The 23,984-nt window shown below is 38.6% G+C and overlaps 1 protein-coding gene across 4 annotated transcripts in view; it reads right to left on the reverse strand.

Annotated features, from left to right (window-relative positions):
* TEX10 (testis expressed 10) overlaps positions 1 to 23,984 on the reverse strand; it is a 54,469-nt gene that overhangs the window by 14,136 nt on the left and 16,349 nt on the right. For 2 of the 4 annotated variants that reach the window (XM_059855722.1, XM_059855713.1), the window contains exons 7-11: positions 22,725 to 22,860; positions 19,702 to 19,877; positions 18,821 to 18,998; positions 3,569 to 3,657; positions 2,269 to 2,402 (exon numbers count right to left, since the gene is read on the reverse strand). In XM_059855722.1, the coding sequence (XP_059711705.1) occupies positions 2,269 to 2,402; positions 3,569 to 3,657; positions 18,821 to 18,998; positions 19,702 to 19,877; positions 22,725 to 22,860 (713 nt within the window). The remainder of the gene's footprint in view (positions 1 to 2,268; positions 2,403 to 3,568; positions 3,658 to 18,820; positions 18,999 to 19,701; positions 19,878 to 22,724; positions 22,861 to 23,984) is intronic. The other 2 variants (XM_059855731.1, XM_059855740.1) reach the window with 2 other exon arrangements.

Raw genomic sequence — 23,984 nt, forward strand, 5'->3', positions numbered from 1 at the left:
TCTGCAACTCATAAAAGGAAGTGGTTGCCTCAATACTAATGATCACTTCTCATCGTAACACAACCAGGTATGCCACCATTATTACCAGATCAGAGGCAAGATGATCTTAAATTTTCTCCAGTATGAAAGCAAACTACTGAAGAGGTGCCCCTACTTTTTGTTCCCAAAATTCCATGGAGGAGAAAAAACCTAGCAAACCTGGGGGGAACACCCCAAACAGCACTGCAGTACCTTCCAGGCCTTTAATGGGAGCAGCTTGACTTTTAGATCATATATAAGTGTAACAAACCTACCAAATAAAAGAAAACAACAAACCCTTACTCATACTGTGAATTTCATTTTGTCTAAAAAGCAAAAATAATAAAGAGATTTGTTTTGTTTCAAAAGGAGCTTTCAAACAATCACAGAATCCCTAGAGTTGGAAGGAATACCCTCAAGTTCTTCTAATCCAAGGCTCCTGCTGAAGTGGAGTCACCTAGGGCAAGTCACCCTGCACTGTGTCCAGCCTGGTTCTGAGTACATCCATAGATGGGAACCAGAATGTCTCTAGGCTACTCATTCCAGTATTTGACCTCCCTCACTGGGAAGATGCAACAGTTCAGAACTCTCTTTGGTTAAGCGCCCACAAAATCAGGTGGGTCTAGAAGGTCTCATCCTTCTTCACACAGATTTTTGATGTATGGGATTTTTGCTCCTATTCTCTTTCATAAAATAGTCTCCAGAACAAACTTGGGCTGAAAACAACTTTGGGCTGACACATAAGTGCAGAAGTAGTGCAGTGCTCCACAGGATGTCCAATCATCTTTCATTACTAACCAAGGATATCCAGCTCTTTGCTTACTGACCACCATCCCCTTCTAACAATCTGGGACAGTACCTTGTCTCTTTCCTGAGAAAAGGCACTTCAAGAAAAGTGAGTCTCAAGTTTCTGAAAATACTGACTCACCTTGACAGCACCAAAACACTGAACATTGTGGTAGAAGAGACTCAAACTTGCAACCAGGAACCAAAGGCACAAAAAAGAAATCAAACTACTTCACTGTTCCCTTTGTGAAAACAGTCCTATTTCACTGACAACTTTGAAAGATTTATGGAATAGAAGCAAAAAGAGGAAGGAGAAAACACTAAAGGTGACATTTTTAGAAACAGGTAAGGAGTACATAAATCCTTCAGATGCCGTATGGGATTATGATAACTCTGAGAAACAAATAGTCGCCCTGTGCATTCACAGAGCAACAGGAAAGAGAGTATTCTGATCTCTCCATACTGGAAAAAGGTATTTTGTTGAGAAAACACTCCATTACTGTCCAGAAGAGACAAAGCAAAACAAATTAGAAAGTTCAACTGCTCCACAGGCTGAGTGACTGAAGGCCTAAAAATGTGTGTGAGTCATGGTACCAAACAACAGCCCTGCTTAAAACAAGCAGCACACATGCAATCTGTATCTCAGACTATCATCAAATTCAGAACATTATCACTTAAACACTATAAAGTAGAAAACATCTACTATATTGCTTTCTTGAATGAAAAAACACACAACTAAAATTTTCTGTTCCACTCTTCTTTCTGAATTCAGGACTACAACTTCATAAATACTGTCAAATTGGCACGTCACTACAACATGATTTCACACCTCAAAGGTTTCTGGTGAGCTAAACAATAAAAAGAGCTGATGCAGAAAGACAGCTAATGCACCTGTTTTGAATAAAATCTGGTGGCTCAAATCCCTTTTAGAACTCACAGTCAAATTAAGTGTTCAGCTCTTATGATGTTAGGTACTGAATTCAGAGTGAAGTTTCTAAGCCCAGCATATTTTGGTTAACTAATCAGGAATTATTAAAAATAATGACTAATGCCAACTTAATATTGCTTGAAAGTTCAAATCTTACTCAATGCAAGTGCTTCTTAATAGTGGCACTTATTCTCCAGGAAAACTATAATTAATATTTTTACAATTAATTTGTTTTTAAAAGCCAAAATATATTGCTGGTCCTAATATTAGTGCTTAAGAATTTCCACCAAGGTTTCTACCAACCTTTTCCTTGAGTATTACTTTGCATACTACGTGTCTAAATATTTAACTTTTAAAGCAGCTTCCTTCAAAATATTATCTGATGGCTGTAAAAAAGTGTTGGTTGTTTGACAGCTTTTATATTTTTCATTCTTTTGTCAACTCAAATCACGACAGGATTTAGCCATCTGTGGAAAAGGGATGGAGAGCACTCAGAGTTTGTATGCTGTCATTTAGAATTAGGGTTGATGTATTACCTCTGTCACAGCCCAGTGGTGTAAAAACTGGTCCAGATCAGTTAGGTAAAGACGGATAGGTGAAAGCTGTGTCTGGCTAATGTGTGGTTTTCCTCTAATGCCCTGGAGACTAGTCAGCTCCTCTCTTGAAAACCCTGGGGAAGAAGAAGCAGTACAACAGTATCACAAAACAAGCCAAACAGTGTTCTACTTCAACAGCATCATTGACAAACACTGTCTTTTACACTCTGTCAACATAACAATTTTTTCTTAAAAGCTCTTGCTTGGTTTAATAAACTAAGTATATTAAAGTATGAATTTTGACTTTTGACAGAAAATAAAAATATTGTTAAAACTCAATAGTATTATAATGTGATATAAGAGGCCTGTGTTATGCTATTTTCAATATACGTATCTCTAAAAAAAAATAACAAAAATGGATATAATGCAAACTACTTCATGTATTCCCAATAACTTGGTAATAAGTAATATAACCTCAGGGATTAAAAAAAAAATAATTTGGCTTATTATTTCTAGAGAGGTATTAGATGTCTTAGTAAAACAGGATGACCACTCCACAAGAGTTACTTGGGCTTTGCTTTCATTTTCTCTGCTATCAGTTCAGCACTCTTTTTACCATTTTAGGAACAAAAAGGTAATTTTTGAATACAAAGTATCTGAACAGCATAAATAACCGAGGTGATAAGGAAAACACACTATTATTTGCCACAGCACAAGTTAGTGGGAGTTACAGTTAGTTGTCAGCAGTATTACGCCATTTTAGGCACTGTAACTTCCCAAAGTTGCATCACCAGAGAATGCAACTATTTTTATAGCTGAGTAAGAACAGAGTAGCAGAAGTAGCTCTGCTCACACACTGACCTTGGCCAGCTCACTTTAACGTACTTTGATTACTTTATTCTGATGGAATGTTTTTAAGAGCGTAAGCACGTTCACAGGAAATCCCAGAGGCACTCATTTATATTGTTATGAGCCAATAAAAGGCATTTACTTCAAGCTAGGAAAAAAACCCTTGTTTATATGTCATATGCTAAATTTAGGTTTTTCTCATACTTTCCTGAAAAAGTTGCTAGAATGAAGGAAAAGTATGCAAATATTCAGCCCAAATGGAAAAGTGTAAAAGCAGAGTGTCAAAAATCAGATCAAGAAAATAAAATCTCATATCACAAATATATAACAAGATTAGAATGACTTTCAGGAAGTACTTACTAAACCATTTACTCTAAATTAAATTCAGTAATTGACTATCAAAGCAAATTTTATTTTGTTAATTCTGAATTATTACATTCATATGGATTACCTATAAGGGTTGAAAACAAGAAGCTGAAATAGTCCACATCATTCACTGAATTATCCTGCACTTGGCACTTCCAGCCAGCAAAGGATGATCTACACAAAACCAATAGCAGACAGTTTATTAAAAACCATATAATTAAGAATTCATAACCTACCTGCACAACACAATCAATTAGCATGCCTAAATTGTTAGTTTTAGCATTCCTGTTTCTAATTGTTGTTAGAATAGTATTTCAAATAGCTTCAAAACCAGAACTGGCTCTTTTAAAGACAAGACAAACTGAACTTTGTTATTCCTGCATGGCTTTAGGTTGCTAAGATGATTAAATTAACTGAGATAGCAACTTTTCATTAACACTGGTATAATCTTCAGTACACTGATGACACCATAAATTAAACTAATTTTATTTCCATAACTTGGTAAAAGTCTTTATATTACAAATGCTGGGCTACATTTTTCATCATATCCTCTACTTTTTATACACAAACAACAAACCCCACTGAAAGCAGTCTCAGCCCCTCTTTCAGAACTGCTAAAGCTATTAAACACAGCTTAGTTAAAAAGTTGGTTGGAGATTTAGAACACAAAAAGGAGCAATATGCAAAACCCGTTATCAAAGCTGTCTGACACTTTCCATCTCAAGGGCAATCTGGAACAAGTGGAGCACCAGCCTACTTTGGTGGCCCAAATTAGAAGGCAGGGCTTGTGGAAACTCGGAGCAAACAGACACTCATGACCACCTAATGGCAGTCTGGCCCATGTGTCAGTGCTGAACCAGGAGGAAGCCAGGAGCTGGGAACAAGGACATCTCACACATGTTTTCCTCACAAGGCTGCAGCTCAAACCCACATCACATTATGCAAAAATGCATATTATTCAAATTGCCTGGTATGCTGCTTTTGGCACTGGCACTGCAGACTATGGATCTTCGCGGTAAGAGATTGCTGCTTTCCACTCTTACAATCTTGTGAAATTTCAGAGCTTCTGAATGCAATTTTCCAAGCCAACTATCTGCCTCAGATCACTTTTTTTCCCCTAATTTCTCTGTGCCAACAGCCAAAATGGCTTAGCTCATGGGTAACAAAATTCTGGAAAGCTTGTTACGCAGGAATTTTTTACAGCTCCATGCTTTGGGAGCAAAAATATCAAATTTGGAATACTTTTGTGCCAGGCATATACATTTTGCCACCCTCAAAAATCCATCCATAATATTTCAGCATCCACAAAAATGACAGCTAGAATATGCACGTGTCTGGAGTTGCTCAAAAAGAAAGGAGAAAAACCCCAGAGTTTCAGAATTTCTTTAAATTAAAGAAAAAATTCAGGATTCCACCAGACTATCATGTAGAATAGAGTTAATTTTAGGGAGACAAAAATCACAGGTGAGAGAGCCCCAAGAAAGGCTTTATTAAATAAAGCTCCCCCTTCACATTGAATTCTTAATGGCTGGCAGCAGGGATCTGCCATATTCCAGGTGACGCAGTGACTCTGCCGCGCACGCAGCTCTGCACGCTCCCCTCTGGTTCCTAGCACGCCTCTGGTCCTGCCCTGAGGCCTGGCTCACTACTTGCTTTCCTTAACCTGCAGTCTCTCCATCTCTCCCCAGACCTAAGGCTGCTACTTGGCTGCCAAGTTCTCCCAGGACAAATCCATTGGCCACGGCCAATGGTCTCTCAGAGAATGGTGAATTTTTTCTATCCTTCCAAGGAGGTCCCAGTCCCATTCATTACAGCATGGAAGAGACTTCACACATACTCAACTAAATCAGCAAGAGCTCTTGCCATTACTTCCCTACATAAGGCAAATATTCACACAGGAATCAGATCCATACACCCGAAGAGAGAGTGAAATCCATGTCCTGTTCAGCACAGCAAAAGAATCTCCCTAAATCTGATGCAGAAGGACCATGATTCTGACTTGAGGTCACTCTTTTTTAAATAGCAAATAAGCATTGAGGAGCATCAAGAGAGATTCAAGGGAGTTTAGGACTTGCTAGACTAGACACAGAAATTAAAACTGTGATGCAACCACTGAGCAAAAAGGTGGGAATGCAAGAAGCTGGGAGAGATAACAGATGAGAAGCTCAAAAGGCAATCAGACAAAAGTGAAAATAAATCTTGGGTATGAAAAGAGAAAGAAAGAACATGTAATAAGCCCCAATTCAGGAAGTAGGGACTTGCATGATAAACCTTGTTAGAATCTGGTTTAAAAGAATCAAATAAAAAAATATTTTTCCATATTGAAAAAATTCCATTTCCATATGCAACAGTTAGCAGATGCTTTGAATTCTTTACAATAGGACTAGTGCATGCAAGAATTTTACATAACCTCCAGAAGAGAGATTCACTGCAGATTAGTAAGCAGAAACTGTAATTGGTTCAGGAGATGCCTGGACAGGAAAAATAATTCCAAAGCTTATTTCTAAACATCTGGAAATCAAACACTTCATCAGTTTCGTTTTCCCACGCATCTACAAATTCACAAACAGGACAAGCATGTTAAGCATCCTAAGAGAAAGGCTAAGGGCCACTGACACAGACATAAGAGGAAGCAGAGAGAACCCCTGCAGTTCAGCCCTGGGAACATGGAGGCAGCATAAGGAACAAACCCTTGATAGAGCTATTAAATGGTTTAATTTAAGATTCATCTCTACAGAGCTATACTGAGTCACACACACACAAAATCAAGATCCCCAAATTCAGCTGCAGTTTGCTTTTTTAGAAAGTGAAAGCTATTACATGCACAGAATCAGCCTCAATGTTAAAAGAGCAAAAAGGTTAAAAATAATCTAGCATTAAATTTAGAAAGTGACAGAGAAGGTTGCCTCTGATCTTCAACTTGGCCTCTCTGTGCACACACCTTAGAGTATGATAATATTATTTGTCATATTTTCTCTGAAAAAAAATTGAAGATCTATGTCTCATTCAAATCATGGATGAATGGCTCAATCAGGATTACACCATGAAGGATAATATAGTCTGACCTGTCCCTGCCCTATTTATTGCATCATCTATAATGAGCACAGTGTATGAGGCATAATTAAAAAGGTAGAAGAAAGTATTAGCTCACAAATTCAGGTAGGTTATACAAGATGCGAGATAAATACTTCTTGAAATTGTGGAACAAAAGTCAGCGGTAAGTCATTTCCTCCAGTATCATCAGATTTTTTTTTTTTTTACTTTCAGGACAGAATAAGCTCACATAATTCATATTGGAAGCTTCTCTCATCCCTTTTTTCAGCTAGTTATCCACAGTCCTGCAACAGCTCAACAGTGATTAAAAGATTAAAATGTCACTAACAGCTGTGGAGAGATAGTTTCAAGCATTTCTAAGAGTAGCACCCATCTGATCTCTACTTCTCTACTTGAATTTACAGTGAATTTGAAGTCAATTTTTTGTTTTTAAGACAGAAGACACTCTGAAAAATCAGAGCCCAAATGTTTCATACTGAATTCCTGAAGTTATCAGCTACTTCTACGTACTTCTGCCTACACCTTTTCCTTCCCTCAGTTCCTCATCTTTAAACTGGGAAAAACATCACCTTCCCATCTCCTGCAGCTGTGAAAATTACTTGAGCACAACAAAAAACTTCCCTGGGTGGAGGCAGGGGGAGGGAATCCCTTTGTTTTCCAAGTGGGACCTAATACAATAGAGCCTCCTATTGAAACAGGGCCAAACTGTAACATGAAGTAAATGCTCCTTCAGTGCTTATGTACTCCATACAGAAAGCAGGATGGAAAAAAAATAGGAAATCATGTAATTGAAACACCATCTGAGAATCTCACAATAAATTCAGACCAAAACCAATGTCTTTCTAATAATACAAACACAAACAGAGCAGCATTACAGCATAGAAGTTTGTTTAAATACAAGTCTAACCAGCTGTCAGCACCTCAATTACCTTAGAACCCAAGTGCCTATAATATAGACACTTGTAAAAGCTGCTCAATTTTGAAGTTCACATTAAAGGAAATAAAAAATAAGGTAAAGAACACAGATTCTAGAACAGATGTTGATGTACTACAAGTACATCAAAATTATTTTTTAAATCTCAGTTTAATATATTAAGACTACCATGAATAACTGGGGACTATGTACTTTTAAAATGTGTTTTCAAGATGCTTGTAAATTACATGTCAGACATCTGACTAAAAAAATTATCTGCTTTATATGTGGAAGAGAGGTAATAAGCATATTATAACTTCTCTTTTTTATATAAATTACTACTGACAATGGGAACCTGTTATCAAACTACATATGAGTGAGACCTCTCCAGTCATGTAGTCCAAACCCACATTAACTATGATGAATTACATCTTGTAATTTCCATAAGGTCACCCGCTCTCAAAAGAGTGGGAACCTCTCTTTTGAAGTTTAGAACTGCACCTTTAGGTAACCTCCTCTGTACACCAAATGGTATTAAAAGAAAAGCTGAATCTAATTAACTTAAAAATTACTGCTTCTCTTGTCATTACAGAGCAAATATTTCTCAGTCAAAGCAAGTGTGCAGTGCATTTCTTTTATCCCTTGCTGCAAACTTTTAACTCCAGATGAACTTCACCACTTTAGTTTATGCTGCAGTTATTTTCAGGTTGGCTATATCACACAGCTGCAAAATAACAACTGCAGTTTGTGCATAAGTGGTTATTCCTCAACTGCAGACTCCTATCTCTCTGTGACTCCTGACCTGAACTAGCTAATTGATTTATGGTTCAGATTTAAGGTGTTGATTTTGGCTTATACAGGCACAAGAAGACTTTGGGTAATTTAGAGGTCTCTAGTAGAAGAACTCTGATGAACCTTGCTGCACTCATTTTAGAAATTATCCTTCCACGTGTTCTCTTATAAAACACACTGCACAAACTCCAGCACAAACAGCAATTCACCTATCTAGCACTTGCTAAGTTTTCCTTAGAATTTGGATTGGGGTTGGGTTTTGATTTTATGGTTTTTAGCAATCAAACTGAAAAAAAATTGTGACTAATTTCAATCCCAAATTCAGTCTCCAAGTATTTTTAAAGTAAAACATAAAAAAGCAAATGGAAGGTTCACAGTTCTTCTGAAGCATTAATACTATCACCCTTTTGTTCATAAATCTGAGGGTTGTTAACACTCGAGAAGTGCAAGGTCAACGGTTTGTGTTTTCTATTCAAGGAAAATAAAATCCAATTACTTCACCTTACATTGAAATGCTCCCAGCACCATCACTGGGAATACCTAGTGCAGAGCATTCCCAAAGCTTTACAGAATTATTTGAACATTGGCAAGACAACAGCCTGAGATACACAACTTGTACAGTACAAAGTGATCCTATTTTAAATTGATTTTATCAACCACTGATCAAAGATTTAAACCAAGCCCTCCCACAACTGTTTTTATAATTCTAGGTTAAAAATCATTGTAAAAGGAGTCTCCCCTCTATTTCTTTCACTGATACTTCCATTCCACACAGAACATTTAAACAGTCACAGGCACAGTCAGCAGCTGATTCACTCATTTCCTGAAAAAAACTAACTCCATTCTAGGCCTCAACTCTTTGAAAATTTAATAGAATTATTCAGTAGAAATCCTCCAAATAGTTCAATGACTAAGTCACTGCATTAGGAAATAGGAAATCAATCTGCCCTTCAGATGAAGACAGTGAACACAGACTTTCCACAACCTCAGCAAGTGCTTTAACCCCACGATACTATTATTAATTATTTAATTGTCCTTCAAACACATCAGGAGCAGAAAACTTCCTGAGATTCTGTACACCCAGCAGACAAGCACTGCATGAGGATGGCAATCAAGCATGAAAAGGCTCTAGGCCAGTGGCCACAGGAACTCTGCCAATCTCTGATCCCCAGAGAAGAAACTGTTCTGGTTCCCATCCCAGAACAACTCCTCAAGATAACCTGTTGTAACTTCAAGCAGCTGCACAAAATACTATGGAACCCCAAAAACCTGAAAGGAGTTACCAGGATGAGATGGCATTCACCTTGCAAAAGAACTCCAGGGGAAGGCAAGAATGAACTGAACTAGAAGCCACGAGCAATCTGATACCTGAGAACTTCCCTGATACCGGCAAGAGTATGGAGTGACAAATGCTGGGATTTTTTTGGGTTTTTTTCAGTTGTTTTTTTTATTTGTTTTTTTTTTGGGGGGGGGGGGGGTATTTTGGTTAACACCAGTGTCACACTTGGGAACAGACCAAATGGTTCCTGAAAAAAATTCTTCCATGATGCATCTCTTAGAAATCTTGTTAATGGTAGCTGCACATGAACATGAAAGACCCTGTAATACTTAGGAAAAACACTGTAACACTTAGGAAAAAAAATTCCCAGAAATCTACGCAGCCTCAGGGTAGGAACAAAAGTCCTTGTATCAAGAGACAATTGGTTTAAAGGCAGGAGATGGTAGGTAGAAGTGATCAGCTCATACAGCAGAAGACAGACATCACTGGACACCACTGGTGACTACTATGGTACAACCCAGAAAGAGAGATGACAAAAGTCCACAAGCCTTTACATTATTTCTATACAAAAGTACTTAGAAATGTAAGTTAATCAAGGCTACCCTGCCTTTTTTATCTCTTGACAAAGCAATTTGGTCACTTCATCTACCCAACAGTGGAAATGACACACCAGCACCTCCCACGTTTTGTTGTTCTGCAACTCATCAGGATACAGCAGAGCAGCTCTTCTGGCATATCCAGGAGTTCAGTTAAGGCCTTGGAAATATGAGAAGCGAAGTGCTTCTTCCCCAGTAGGCAAAATAATCACACTGCAACCAAGGATCATAAAGAATTGTTTCCACTGCATGAAACAGGCCTGAGTTTTCCTTCACAACCCAGGGCCACAGATACGTAGAACAGCACTCCTTTACCACTTGTGAATCTTCCATTGTGATCAATCAGAAATTGCATTGAGAAAAAAGTCTTTGCTGATACACAGAGAAGTGTAGAGAAAGGGCTTCCTTGTTTCTTTTGGCTTCCAATTTTTATGACCTGTGCTACTTATGACCTCTCAACACAGCAAGTTTAACATCAGCCCAGAGTTTATCTATCAACACAGAACTGTTCAGCTACTGACCAGCACGCATCAGAAGTGGGACAATTCCACAACACAGATACTGCATCATCCTTCCCTTAGCTCTAGAGGACCTGTTCAAATCCCTCAGCACAGTGCCCAGGGGTCACTGTTCTGCTGATAAAACCACATTGGGACAACACTGTACATGTGTGTCTCCTAGACAGCCTTCTCATAGGACTGTTATGAACTCTGCATGTCTTACAGCCAGCCAGCTGTGTAATGACAGCTGCATTGTCCGACTGCCATTTAAAATAGTGCTTACATGTTAAAACACCTGTCAAATATGAGGTAATGGATCAGTTATGGAATTACCTATGAGTATGGAAAGTATGTTACAATACATCCCAAACACACATTATCATTTTCAGGAACTGTATGTATAAACAACAAACCACTGAAAAGTGCAAATTTACATGCAAGTACCACACCAGGACTGTTGTACCTTTATGAAAGAAAAACAGACAACATTTTTCTCCCAGTGTAGGCAAGTACTTACACTTCTGTAAAACGTGTTCTTTTAAAACATTAAAAAGCCCTGCGCCAATATTTATCTCAGCTTTGGCACAGTTTATTCCTGTTCAGCTTTAATGAAAAATAATTTCTGTCAGACTGAAATGCAACTGCAATAAAGTATAAACTCATGTCCCTGCATCAACTTAATCAAATCAGTTTTGAGTTGTACTGCTAATGAGGATCAGCACTCTCAGTTTTCATATCAGTTCTGAAAAAGACAGGAAACCATGCCTGCAAAAATTATGTTGAAATTGCTACAGAAAAAAAAGAGAAAATAAAAAAAAAATTGAATCTGAATACTTCTCTCAACCATATACCTATCTCATCATTCAGACCAACTTAGCTCCAGGTAGCACAGGGCCTGAATGTAAGCTCCAAGAACAAGTGAGGGGTTTTTATCTTCCTTTTCCTCCAATAGGTTACCATGTATAGCCACTGGTTTGTTAGTGTGAGTTTTTTGTTTAAACTTTCATTATCTCTTTTGAAGGATCAAGTCTTTCCATTTGAAAATGCGGCAAAATACAACAAACATCCGAAAGGAATTTCCAGGGATTTGAGGGAAAATATGAAGCCTATTTTAAGAAAACAACAATTTAAGCTATGCATTGTTAAAAGTAAGCCTGTCAGCTGCTCATTTGCTCCAGAGCTGCAGAGGTTGTCTGAAGCAAAGCACTGCTTTCACATTATAAATGAGAGCACAAATCAGAAGAAACATTCACTAATGAGCAAACGGCATTTACTGACGGCGGCAATTGTAGTGCAGCAACATAATTCTTTTCCCTTTGATTAGGAACCTCACACTACAACCAACCTGGGGAAAAATTTAGGGGCTATGTCCTTAAATACAAGCTTGGACTTCTCCCTCTTTCTAGTCCTAGACATTCACAAAACAGTGAGCAACAAAAAGGAAATTTGCTGACCAGATGTGGATGAAGGAATGCAGTGTAACCCACCCCAGGGTCTGATTCTCAAGAACTACAGATCTTTTCTCATCTTTCAGCAAGGAAAACAGATCATTTTTTTACCCTTCATCCTTAGAACACCCCAACAGGGAAAAGCCAGCATTTTGAAAGCATAAATGTTTAGTTGAGTCAACACTGTCTTAAGCACTTTTGTTACTATTGTAATACTTTCCTCCTTTACTTTTGTTTCTAAATTGAGGGGTGTAAACATACAGCCAGAAAAGGAACTTCAGTGAACACAGACCTTACTATTGTTGTATTTTTCCTAGCAACCCATTCATAACTACTATACCTCTCTATAAATGTATGATTTTTGACTTATTCTCCAAGATGTACTGAACTGACTTTCCATTATATGCCATCTGTATATAAAAATTGAGTTTCCTCTTTGTTTTGTGTTATTTATTTAATATGAAGTTAGCTTATTTTGGCAAAACTTTCATTTTATGGACGTCTTTTTAAAATAAACATACCGTTCTGGAATATCTTCTACACTTTACTTACATGAGAATTACTGAATTCAGTTGTTCTATCAGTATTGCTAATCACAACAATGGGTTACAATATCCCCTCCAAGTTCTCTCCTGGTCGCAAACACTTTGGAGGAATGTGCTAGTTTTCTTTTTCTTGACTACAATTATGCATTCAATAATTCTTTAATCAAGTAGTGTAGAAGGTCTTCATTAGCTACATTTTGCATTCTCACTGTGCCTCCTCATGCTGTACTGGCAAAGGCTGAAGATAAAATAACTAGGAAGGCTAAGTAAAGAAAACATAGCATTTAATTACAATGGAAACAGCCACAAAGAACTCTATTATAACCCTAAAACATCTTTGAGTAATGTATCTGAAGACACAGAATTTTACACCTCACAGCAAACAAATGTTAAAATGTCCATCTCAGTTCTTTCTAAGCACCATATTCCAGAGGATAGCAGTAACCAACAGGCATGCCTGGATGCTTGATGAGACGCCAGCTGAGCTCCCTTATTATTGTCTGAAAAGCAGCAGAATATTTTAAAGGCACTACCTCTTAAGAGTTCATTTACAGTTACATCAAGCAGAATGCAAGTTACCCCCAGGCTTATCTCAAACCTATGAAAACTTGGAACTCCCACACAATTTATGCCAGAGAGCACTCAGCTTTCATTTACATGGTCCTCACCCTGCCCCTTTGCTACAGCAACAACACTTGGCAAGACCCCAGCAGGGAAAGAGTCCCAAAAGAATAAGAAGTGGCTGTTTGAAGCCATTGGAGATCTCATTTATGGACACTCTACTTCAAGAGAGAAATGCCATAAATTAACTCCCATTGTTTTTTATCTAGACAGTGAAATATTATCTGTCCAACTCTCTATTACAGTGAAATAATTTCCAGACACACTGTTCAAATGGATAAAAAGTTGTAAAACAACCATAACTATTATGCATAAATAAGGCACATTAATAAATCACATTTCAGTTTCCTTATTTGTACTTCAAGGAATGAGAGGAGGCAGCAAAATCTTCCCATAAAGTCAGCAATCTAACTTCCTGATATATATATATATTTGATCACAACACCATAATCTGCATTTTTTTAATCCACGATTCACAGAATAGAACACGTAACAGTAAGTACGCAGATTATATTTAAATCATCTTAAATACAGCACCATGTACAAAAGGAAAGGAAAAAAGATAATTCTGTTTGCAAGAGTATTTGACACTAAATCACCACAAAATCACTGAGTGGCAAAAAACATTGAGCCTGACAAATGGGTTTCTCTGCAACTGCAACAGTACTGAGTTTGGTACAGCAGACCACTTTTTCAGGCAAACAAAGGAACGTACCTTATACAAGAAGGTATATTTATACAAAAAGGTATATTTAATATATTTAATTTATTTCCACATTTGACAAAAATACTTGCCTCAAAGTCAGTCTTCCAAGAAGTGCTCAAAACATAAGCACATGCTTCATTGGTTCTTTAAAACCATTTTGAAGTAGCCCTCCTGCCCTATTAATGCAGGAAAGCAGGCAGAGGGAAATACACCAAAATTTTTTCCAGCTCTACTTCTGATACTGCTAAAGTTTATTACTTTAGTCCATATCAGGCCACCAATGATTTATATATTTCTTCACTTCCTGGAGAGAACTGTCTACCTGTCCATATCCATGGCCTCAAGGAATTACCAGAACTCCACTGTCAAGCCAAACCTATGAGTGGAATTTCAAGCCAAAGATCCACTCACACCATATATTGTATATTCCAAACCAACACTCAAACCATTTACCTTGAACTAGCAGTGAACTACTATTTGCTTATTTAATAGTTATTCCAAGAAATCATAAATGAAAAATAAACACTGAAGTTAACTCTTCTAGAAATGTGGCACACTGCATCACAATGAATTGCTTATCTCAATATATCAAAATAGTAGCACCTAAAAGATCACAAAAGAAATCTATCCAGTAGATTTGATGCAAAACACTTTCTAAAATACTACCCTGACCCTACAATTTTTCTTCCATAAATGTAAGCTTATGAGAGGCTTAAATCAGAGGCCAAATCAGAGAACTCATCTCCTGTCAAGAGGCTGCTCTCTCTCATTTCTCAGGCAGAAGCGACAGACTGTTCACTCATGTCGCTCTGCACCCTTCCCCACCTGTATGACTTATACCCAAAACCCTGGAATGCTTCCATCTCTCAGAACTCCACCTGCCTGGATTTATTGAGGCTACTTACACCTCAGATCCTGTACTGTAGGCACCAGGAAGGCATTTGAGGAGAACAGCAGGGATATTAAGCCACTACAAGACCTTCTGATCCTCAGTTTCACCTGAAACTCACCAGCTGTAGCCATCCCAGTGACCTCAACACCAGCAATGTCTGTTCACTGGCACAGAGATTAGTGCAATGACCAATTAGTGCAAACCTGGCCATGTTCATAGCAGCATCCAAAATGGGGTGGCTGTATTCAGCTCTTTTCAGAACAGTCCTTGGTCTGTGCCAGCTTCAGCGAATGCAGATCAAAAGTGCTACAGAAACCATTCTAATAATTTTAACAGTATAGGTAACCAACCTCCCAGGGGCTCACAAACCTCCCCAATCTATATGGAAATACTGCCAACATCATTTTGATTCTCAGCACACACAGCTCACTTAATGGGCTCCTACACACCACTTGGGTATTCACTTCACCATTGCAAAAATAAAAAGTGAAACTACTATAGATTTACAAAATTCTCTTCTAATAAATAAAAAAAAAAGGTCTGAAAAGTAACACACAATAATTATAACTTAATGTTACCACCTGATATCATCACAGGCTTTGAACCATCTGGATACACTTACTGTTAGTTTTATGGCTTACACACAAAAAAACCTATGAGTTCCTTCAGTTTCTAATGATTGTCCAGGGAATAACTGCAAGTTTTATGATGATCCATAGGTACTCTCAGTGAATCCACCTTAACAAAGCTGGTCCCTGACAAATACACACAGGTCCCTACGAGCACTCTTGGATGTGTGTAAGAACAGCCATCCTCTGCCAGTCAAAATAGCACGGGAATAAAGGCTGTGGAAGAAATTAAGAACAAGTACCAAACCCTCTGACGCTCCTGAATCCATTCTATTTAAAGCCTGACTGATAAGTAGATTCCAAAGGAGAAGGGAAATTTAGGGAGAGCCCCCCCTCAGCACAGGGAACGGGAATGTACCGGAAGAGAAACAGCGCCATCTACTGACGGCAGCGGGGTACTCGTAAATGACGGCTCCCCGCGGATTTGGGACAACATCCATGTCCAAGTCTCAATCTAGAAGTACAGAAAATGTCCCACGAACCAGGCTGTGGCACAGAAATATGGAATTACAAAAGTTTTTTTTATAGTATCATTCATTTGACAAACTTGAAAGTTTAACTCTGAGTATCACAAGAGCTGTAAATGATGACCAGGAGTTACCCAGTCTCTGACTTCAAGGCTTTACCCTCTGCCATCCCTGCCCAACCCGACTGCCTGATATTAAGTATTTCCAATGAAGTATATTTGTATCCCCTTGCTACACAACCCATTTCAGTATGTATCTCTGCTTCCATAAAATTTTGCTAGCACTCAAACCAAACATTCTTTTGATGTTTAAGGTCTGTACTTTTAACCCTGCTAAAACTGCACTCTCCCATTCCTTTTCAACAGTCTTGGGCACAGCTGACTCTGACTTCCTCCCAGCCTTATCTACCTAAAATGACCATTTGTCAGTCGTTCCCCATTATCACAAGTGACAGACTATCATTCTTTGATCTTCTTGAAAATTCAGTCTGTCCATGTCATTATGTAAAAAAGAGGCACAAAACTGGATACAACAGTTTGGCTTGGTCTTTCTGATAAAAGATAGAAAATTGGTTCATTTATCCTGTGTGCAATAACAGGTTATGAAGCTCATAAAGCCCAGATAAGGTTCATATCTAGAAAATCTACTTTTGTTTCCTAGACTATACAACTTCTTTTCCAATGAAAAAGAAGTATCAGACTCTTCTGTTCCTGAAAAGTAAGTATTTACTTATCTCCCTATCTTTGCATCTTTAAGCAGACAAAGCAACTTTTTTTGGACAACCACCTCAGCCAAAAACATTTCTATCATCTTGGTTCCCTAAGTCCTTAAGGCACCCTAGAAGAATCTTTTAGGATAAAATGTCTACTGCCACGATCATTGGTAAAATAAAGAAAACTAAAAGAGAGAGTAAAAGGAGTCTTCCACAAAATAAATTTCACCTAAGCCAAAGCTAAAAAAGTTGTCATCTACAAGCACTTTGTAACTTGTACAAGTTTTGAACTTGGATATATAAGTAAAAATGTATTTTCAATCCCTTCCATTCACTTTGTCTATGAAAGAGTCATTTTAATCTTTCCAAGGACTCGTATTATTTTCAGACAGATTGTGCTTCTAAACAAAACTAATCAACTTCCTGTTCTTAATTCGGATTCCTCTCAATAAAGTGAGAAGAGCCTTATCAAGTAAAAACAATGCTTGGTCAAGAGCAATCTCTCTTTTTCAAGTTTCATCAAAACTTGCAGGATTCCAGAAAGATGGACTGTCAGGGATTATCAATATAAAAAAACTGCACCATCACTGTACTGTAAGTACAGATTATCAATATAAAAAACCTGCACCATCACTGTACTGTAAGTACATCAGTACATTTTTCTTTCAGTTAGTGATTTCAGATAGACTTCTTGATCTTGGTCGATTATCTACAGTCTTTGAATCCAAAGTAAATGTAAAATGTGTTTTAAATGCCATAAATTTAAATCAAAATACTTCCTTTGCATATCTGAAAACAAAGTAAGAACACTGCCTTCCATCTGCCACTTGCATCTTCTGCCAAAAGGATCAAATGCCCATAACCCACCTGCACCAGCACGGTAATTTATAGAAAACAGGCACCTCATTACTACAAAAATCTCCCACAATGAAAATCCACTAGGATCTAACAACAAATTAATCACCTGAGTGCTTATCACTGGCTTTAGTTCTTACAATGACTGTCTTTGAATCAGTTACACTTTGCCACTGAGCTTCCAGTATATGGTAATTTTTAATTTTAAAAATAAAATCTGATGCCCAGCTTCCCAAAACTAGACAGAATTTCACTTTTACAGCAGTAATGCATTAGAAATATAGGATATAAATTTCACCACTATTGCTTCTTATGTTAGTCACCTTATCCACATGTTACACAGCTAATACAAACAGGTCTGTATTTGACAGTACATTGTGTTGTGTCCTATTTTATTCCAAAATGTTTCAGATCCAAAAAGCATCAAGAAACACTTTAAGCATAATCCATATAAGCTTAATTCATGCTTGCTTATCCAAGGTTCCACAATATTGACCAAAAATGTATTTTTCCCAGAAGCAGCAAAGCAAAACACCCTTGTGAAATCTCAGCAAGCCCTCCTCTCACTTCAATGGAACAGCAGCTTTGCTCCCTCACTTCACAGGCAAACCTACCCTCTTTCAAGCCAGGACAAAAAAAAACAAGAGCATTAATAATTTCAAACAAGGCACCTGCCTAGCAACTGTAAATTGGCTATTTAGGTGTGGTAACTGGAGAAAAATTGAGCTGAAAGAAAGCAGAACATGAGAAAAACTGGTTGGTTGTTTTTTCACTACCAGCTGTGTCAAGCTGAAGCATTCACAAGGAAAAGCTGCAATTAGTGGCAGAACAAAGACCACTGCTGATGATGTTCTGGGTAGAAGATACTCAATACTGTGCAGCCTTACCGATTTTGTAAGAGATAGGCTAAAGCTGCTTTGCATCCTTACTGAAAGGACCCAGGTATTAAAAGCACTAATATTTGTATTTCAAAATAAACACTCTTGGCAGACTTCATTAATATATACAAAGACAGTAAAATAATATGGACAGATGAACATGGCACTTAAAAACATGGTTTAGTGGTGGACGTGGCAGTGCTGGATTAACAGTTGGACTCGGTCTTAAAGGTCTTTTCCAGCCTAAACAGCAGAATGATTTTCTCAACATGTACTGTAGAAAATTGGGCAGTGTAAAGACAGAGTCAAAGCAACAGGCCAATCACACCATCAGTTCCTGCACACTATATTGATTTCCTATGTGCAAAACAATCACCAAGTCCACGGCTCATAACTAACTCTTCCCATCCGGGGCTGTTTCTGGCTAGAGCCGAGCACAGAGCGCCGTACCTCATGTGCAGGATGCCGATGAGGGTGGCGGCGAGGTCGGAGGACATCCTGCCCATGATGCAGCAGCGGCTGAGGCAGGCGAGCAGGCTGGCGGGCAGGCAGGGCAGGAAGTACACGAGCTGCACCAGGCGCCGCTGCGCCTCGGCCGGCAGCAGCACCAGCGTGCCCTCGAGCGGATCTGCGGCACACAACACACGGTCAGCACACACCCCAGCTGCACCGAGCAACTACCCCAGCTCCCCACTGACACGAGGATGTTATAACCAACATGAAAGAGGGGAAAAAATTGAGAAAAAAATAGCCTAGAAAATAGGAGGCTTGGAGAAGAATATATTGCTCTCCAAAATTACTTTAAAAGAGGTTGCTGCCAGGTGAGGGTAAGTCAGCCTCTTCTTCCGGGTAACAAGTGACAGGATGAGAGGAAATTGCCTTAAGTTGTACCAGGAGAGGTTTCGATTGGATATTAGGAAAAATTTCTTCACTGAAAGGGTAGTCAGGCATTGGATCAAACTGTCCAGGGAAGTGGTGGTATCACTATCCCCTGAAGTGTTCAAAATCATGTGGCATCTGGGGGACACTGTTTTGTGGTGAACTTGGCAGTGCTCGGTTACCACTTGGACCTTAGAGGTATTTTTCAACCCAAATGATTCTATGACACACAAAAACTAAAGTTTCCAGTCTATCAGATTTAAGTCCTACTAACTTGAACTAAAGATCTCAATCTTTTTACTCTCTAGCAAATGACACACATAGTTCATTTTAACCTTCAGGGGACTGAACTAATTTGCAACCCTGCCCCCCATTCAGTCTTTAGGTTCACCTAGAAACCTGCCTGCCAGGTGAGGGACAAACTTCCTCGTGCTGTAGCGTCAAAGTCTTACCGTATATTCGAGCAGCAGTGGCTTGTAAACTTTGCAACAATTCCTTGTTTGAACGAGAAGCAGCGGAATGAATAATATCAATGAGCTGATTGGAAAGCTCAGGGTTCCTCAAGCCAAGCAGAGCCAGTTGCTGAGGTAAGCCAGCCAACCAACGAGATAAAACTTTACTTCGACTTCTAAAGAAAGAGGGAAAAATCAGCTGCAGAAAAAGAAGATAAAACAACAGAAACCCACACAAACTTCTCTTCCCAGTCTTGACCAAGCTGCTTTTATTTCTCCTTTCTGGCTCAAACTGAAACAACAGTATGGACTAATCCTATCTTTCAGAGGCTACAATTTCTATGTCACCCTGGCTTATCAAATCAAGGATCATTTAGAAACCAAAAGCATTTCATCAGCTTATTACTAAAGTGATGATCGCAAGAAAAAAAGCTGCCAAGTGCAAATCAAGAAGTTCAAAGTAGGTGTTTAAAGATGTCAACAAGAGTAGCATGATGATGATACAGCTTATTTCACTCTCAAAGACCTGTAAACCAAAAACTTTTCAAGGAAATTAAGAACCCATGACACAAGATAGAAGGGCCTTGCATAGAGATGAACTATTCAAAAGCAGGAAAAGCCGGGAGAACAGACTGTTGAAGTGGGTGACTTGAAGGTAGGGTCAGAGGTCTCAAACCACTTGACATGGAAATAGTGGATGGGAATAAAAAATTTGATTCATCTTCCACAGGAAGAAGCAAATGCTAGTATCAAATAAAGCTAGAAACAGCCAGGATTAAACAAGCAAAAGTAAGTTGGGTCTTGACACAGCTGAGCTTTGTCACTCTCTGCCAGAGGATGCTGCAGTTGCTCTTGATTTAGACTGGTCCAAGGAATGATGAGAAAAGCTCATGATACAGACACTCACTGACTCTTACCAGTATATAAATGCGTATGTGCACACACGCACAGACACACTACATATGCATATACACACAGTGCACAGTATGTGTGCAGTGATTAGGGGTAAAGATAAACTAAAACTTCAACAGAAAACTTAATTCTGAACCATGTAATAAACTAGTCAATTTGAGTTTTTTTCCCACAAGGCAGCAACAGGCCAAAAGCTCCTACTTTATCCTTTGAATCAGACACATCTGAAAAATAAACACATTCACAAAAAATTCTGAAAAATGCTCCAATGTGAATTCAGTTCCTCTTAAGACTATTGTTGACAAGCTTCTGAGAAAAAAATAAATTAAAAGAATGAGGAGAACAGTCAGAGGAGGGCTGAAGGAGCTACGAGATCAAACTGAATGGAACAATATGAATGTCCAGGAGCTACTGAACAGCCCACATTTTGAAGAAATTAAAAAACCCCACTTGTTCCTAAAGGAAAGAAATGGAATAGTGTAGTACACAAACACTATGCTGTCTTCAAATGTCTTGTCAGACATAAGTGCAGTCATACTTTTTTGCAAAGAAGTTTTGAGATTTCGTTCATCTGTTACTAAAAAATGTCACAGATCCACATAGAAGACTAAGAGGAACAGCAGCAAAACTACTGCTATTTGTGATGTCATAAGATAGAAAGTTAAAGCTTTCCAGATGGTCATATGATCACATGAAACAGAATGAGATGCTCAGGACTTTCAGGTAAGTACAGAGAACAGTGGTTATGTAACCTCAGGGAAATTAATTAATATGAAGATCTCTTTTTCACCCTGTGTGAAAAGAGGAGAAAAATAGGCTATTCCCAAATGTTTTTCCCTGTCTTTCATATTCCCTATACTTTTTATAATGTTCAGAGCATAGCACTAGATTATTTCTGATTGTAGATCTAATTACATGTACTCAGGCATTACTACAACAGAAGATTTAACAAAGCAAAGAAGTTGCAGAAGGGAACAATTTTCCCAAAACTTGACTGTGTTAGCAGATGCCACTACTTCTGAGAGACCTGAGGTTTGATTTTTTTAGTGGCAGAAACAGATCACATTCCCCAGAAAGTCAACTGTATCCTGGGCTGTATCAAAAGCAGTGTGCCAAAAGGTCGAGGGAGGGGATTCTGTTCCTCTAGTCTGCTCTGGCAAGATCCCACCTGGAGTCCTGCATCCAGCTCTGGGTCCCCAGAAATAAGGACATGGAGCTATTGGAGCAAGTCCAAGGAGGCCATGAAAATTATCAGAGGTCTACAGCACGTCTCCTATGAAGACAGGCTGAGAGAGCTCCTGCTGCTCAGCATGGAGAAGAGAATGTCTTCCCAAAGCCTTAGAGCTGCTTTACAGTACCTGAAGGGGAGCTGCAGCTCCTAAACAAGCCAGGACTGACACATACATATCAAAACATGATTTGTGTTTAAGGTTTTTATGTCCTGGAACTAGATGACTTGGCTGAAAAAAACATTCTAGAAAAGTTAAGATTTGGAGACAATCTGAAAAACTGCTGCAACAGCATTATATAGAGAGAATATTCTCCTCTTACTGACTACATCTGAAGCATGTCAGGTATCTAAAAGCTGCCTAAGATCTAATAGACCCCACGATGAACCAGGAGCCCAGAAAGACAAGAACACTTTCTTAAACCAGTCTCTTTGGAACCATACCCCCAAAACAACAAAGTATTTTTCTTGAAGAAAGTAAGTCAGAAAGGCTACACAGCCACTATCAGAACACCAACAAAGGCACTAAGTGACAAGCTCATGACCTCAGGCTGAAGTGATGGAAATGCTCCATGGCTACAGCTGCATGATCTTGACATGTTCACTGACTGCCACACAGTCAGTAACAATAAGCTTGTAGCAGCGTACTTCAAGCTAAAGCTTAAGTCATTAACATCTATTTAGTACTTATGCTAAGATAGACAATTAAGCTGGTACATCTCCATTTCACAGAGCACACAAACTTTCAAATTCCAGTGACACAGTGTCCCAACAGATTCAGAATGAAGTTTTATGACATCTACATGTAAATTCAGTATTCTCACTCCCAAAATAAATACACTATTTTGAAATTAAAAACAATACGCCTTTTTTTTTTTTTTACCTGATTCTTTGTGTCCTCAAATCTTCTTTTTGGTAAACTCTGCTAAAAAATTTCAAAAGCAATGTACGAACTGGAAAGAGCAGATTCCTTTGCTGGTAGAGTGTATATACTGCTTTTATCAAGGGTTCCGTTGCTACTGGGAAAAAAAATCGGAAGTAATACATTTTTTAGTCTTCTGATTTTATACATGCACGCACACAGAGAGCTGTGATCTTTATCTTCGACTGTTTACATTGTAGTCCAGAGGGAAGTACCAAAATGTGATGAAGTAACTTCTGGACTGACTTCTAAACCATTGAATCAACACTTCTTGTGCAGCTTGTGAAAGAAACAGAAAAGAAACAAAGAAAAAAGAAACAGAAAGAAATACAAAAGAACAGAGACAACACGCAAGTGAAAACTTCCAAACTTCCTGAAGACAGGTTGTAAGGCAGCTGAAAAGCAATAAATTCCTGCTTTTCACAGCTATTTTCCAATCCTTTTTCCCTAGTGCAGTAACTTCAGACTAATGTTCTCATTTACTTCTGCTCCCTAAAACCTCACCAGCACAGTGCCTTCAGTTCTCTCTGCACTATCCCTTTCTCCCTACCACATACTCACCAGCTCTCCCTGTCTCTGAACCAGCTGGCTCCAAGTTACATTTGCTAATTAACCAGAAAATAAATACCTCAAGAGGCTGCTGGCAAGACACTGCAAGAACTGTTAACTCCCCTGCAACCTTTCCTGCCCTGAAGCTCTCATCAACCATGTGTTATCATCAGACTTAACACAACATTTTAAAGCTTTACCACTGTAACCAAATTGGATAAAATTAGCCAGCAAACACAGAACTTACTGTAATAGACTGAAAAAGAGACCAAACACTTCCTTTGGAAACCAGACTAAACCACCGGACGGAAAAATTAACAAAGCATGGAAAAATACCTGAATTCAGAGAAGACAAGCCTGGAAAGAATAGGAAAGCATGTGAAAACTTAAGCAATACATCAAAGGTATGAGCCCTGACTAGGTTTGTCACAGAAGAGCTTGTGGTCCCAAGGAATTCAATCCAATTAAGGCATACTTAAGTAGCAGCAATCACTTCACTATCGTCATAAACCACAGACATCTGTCTTTTCATCCAGGTACACAGATCAGTCTCAGTAAGTTACATGTGCAAAACCAGATAAAATATTATGTTCCTCACTGAACAGAGCGACTTCCACCCACAGAGATGGACAAGAATGCTCCTTTCTAAGAATGATTCTGGATCCAGTCAGG

The sequence above is a fragment of the Haemorhous mexicanus genome, chromosome 1 (assembly GCF_027477595.1).
Source record: "Haemorhous mexicanus isolate bHaeMex1 chromosome 1, bHaeMex1.pri, whole genome shotgun sequence".
Taxonomy (NCBI): Eukaryota; Metazoa; Chordata; class Aves; order Passeriformes; family Fringillidae; genus Haemorhous; species Haemorhous mexicanus.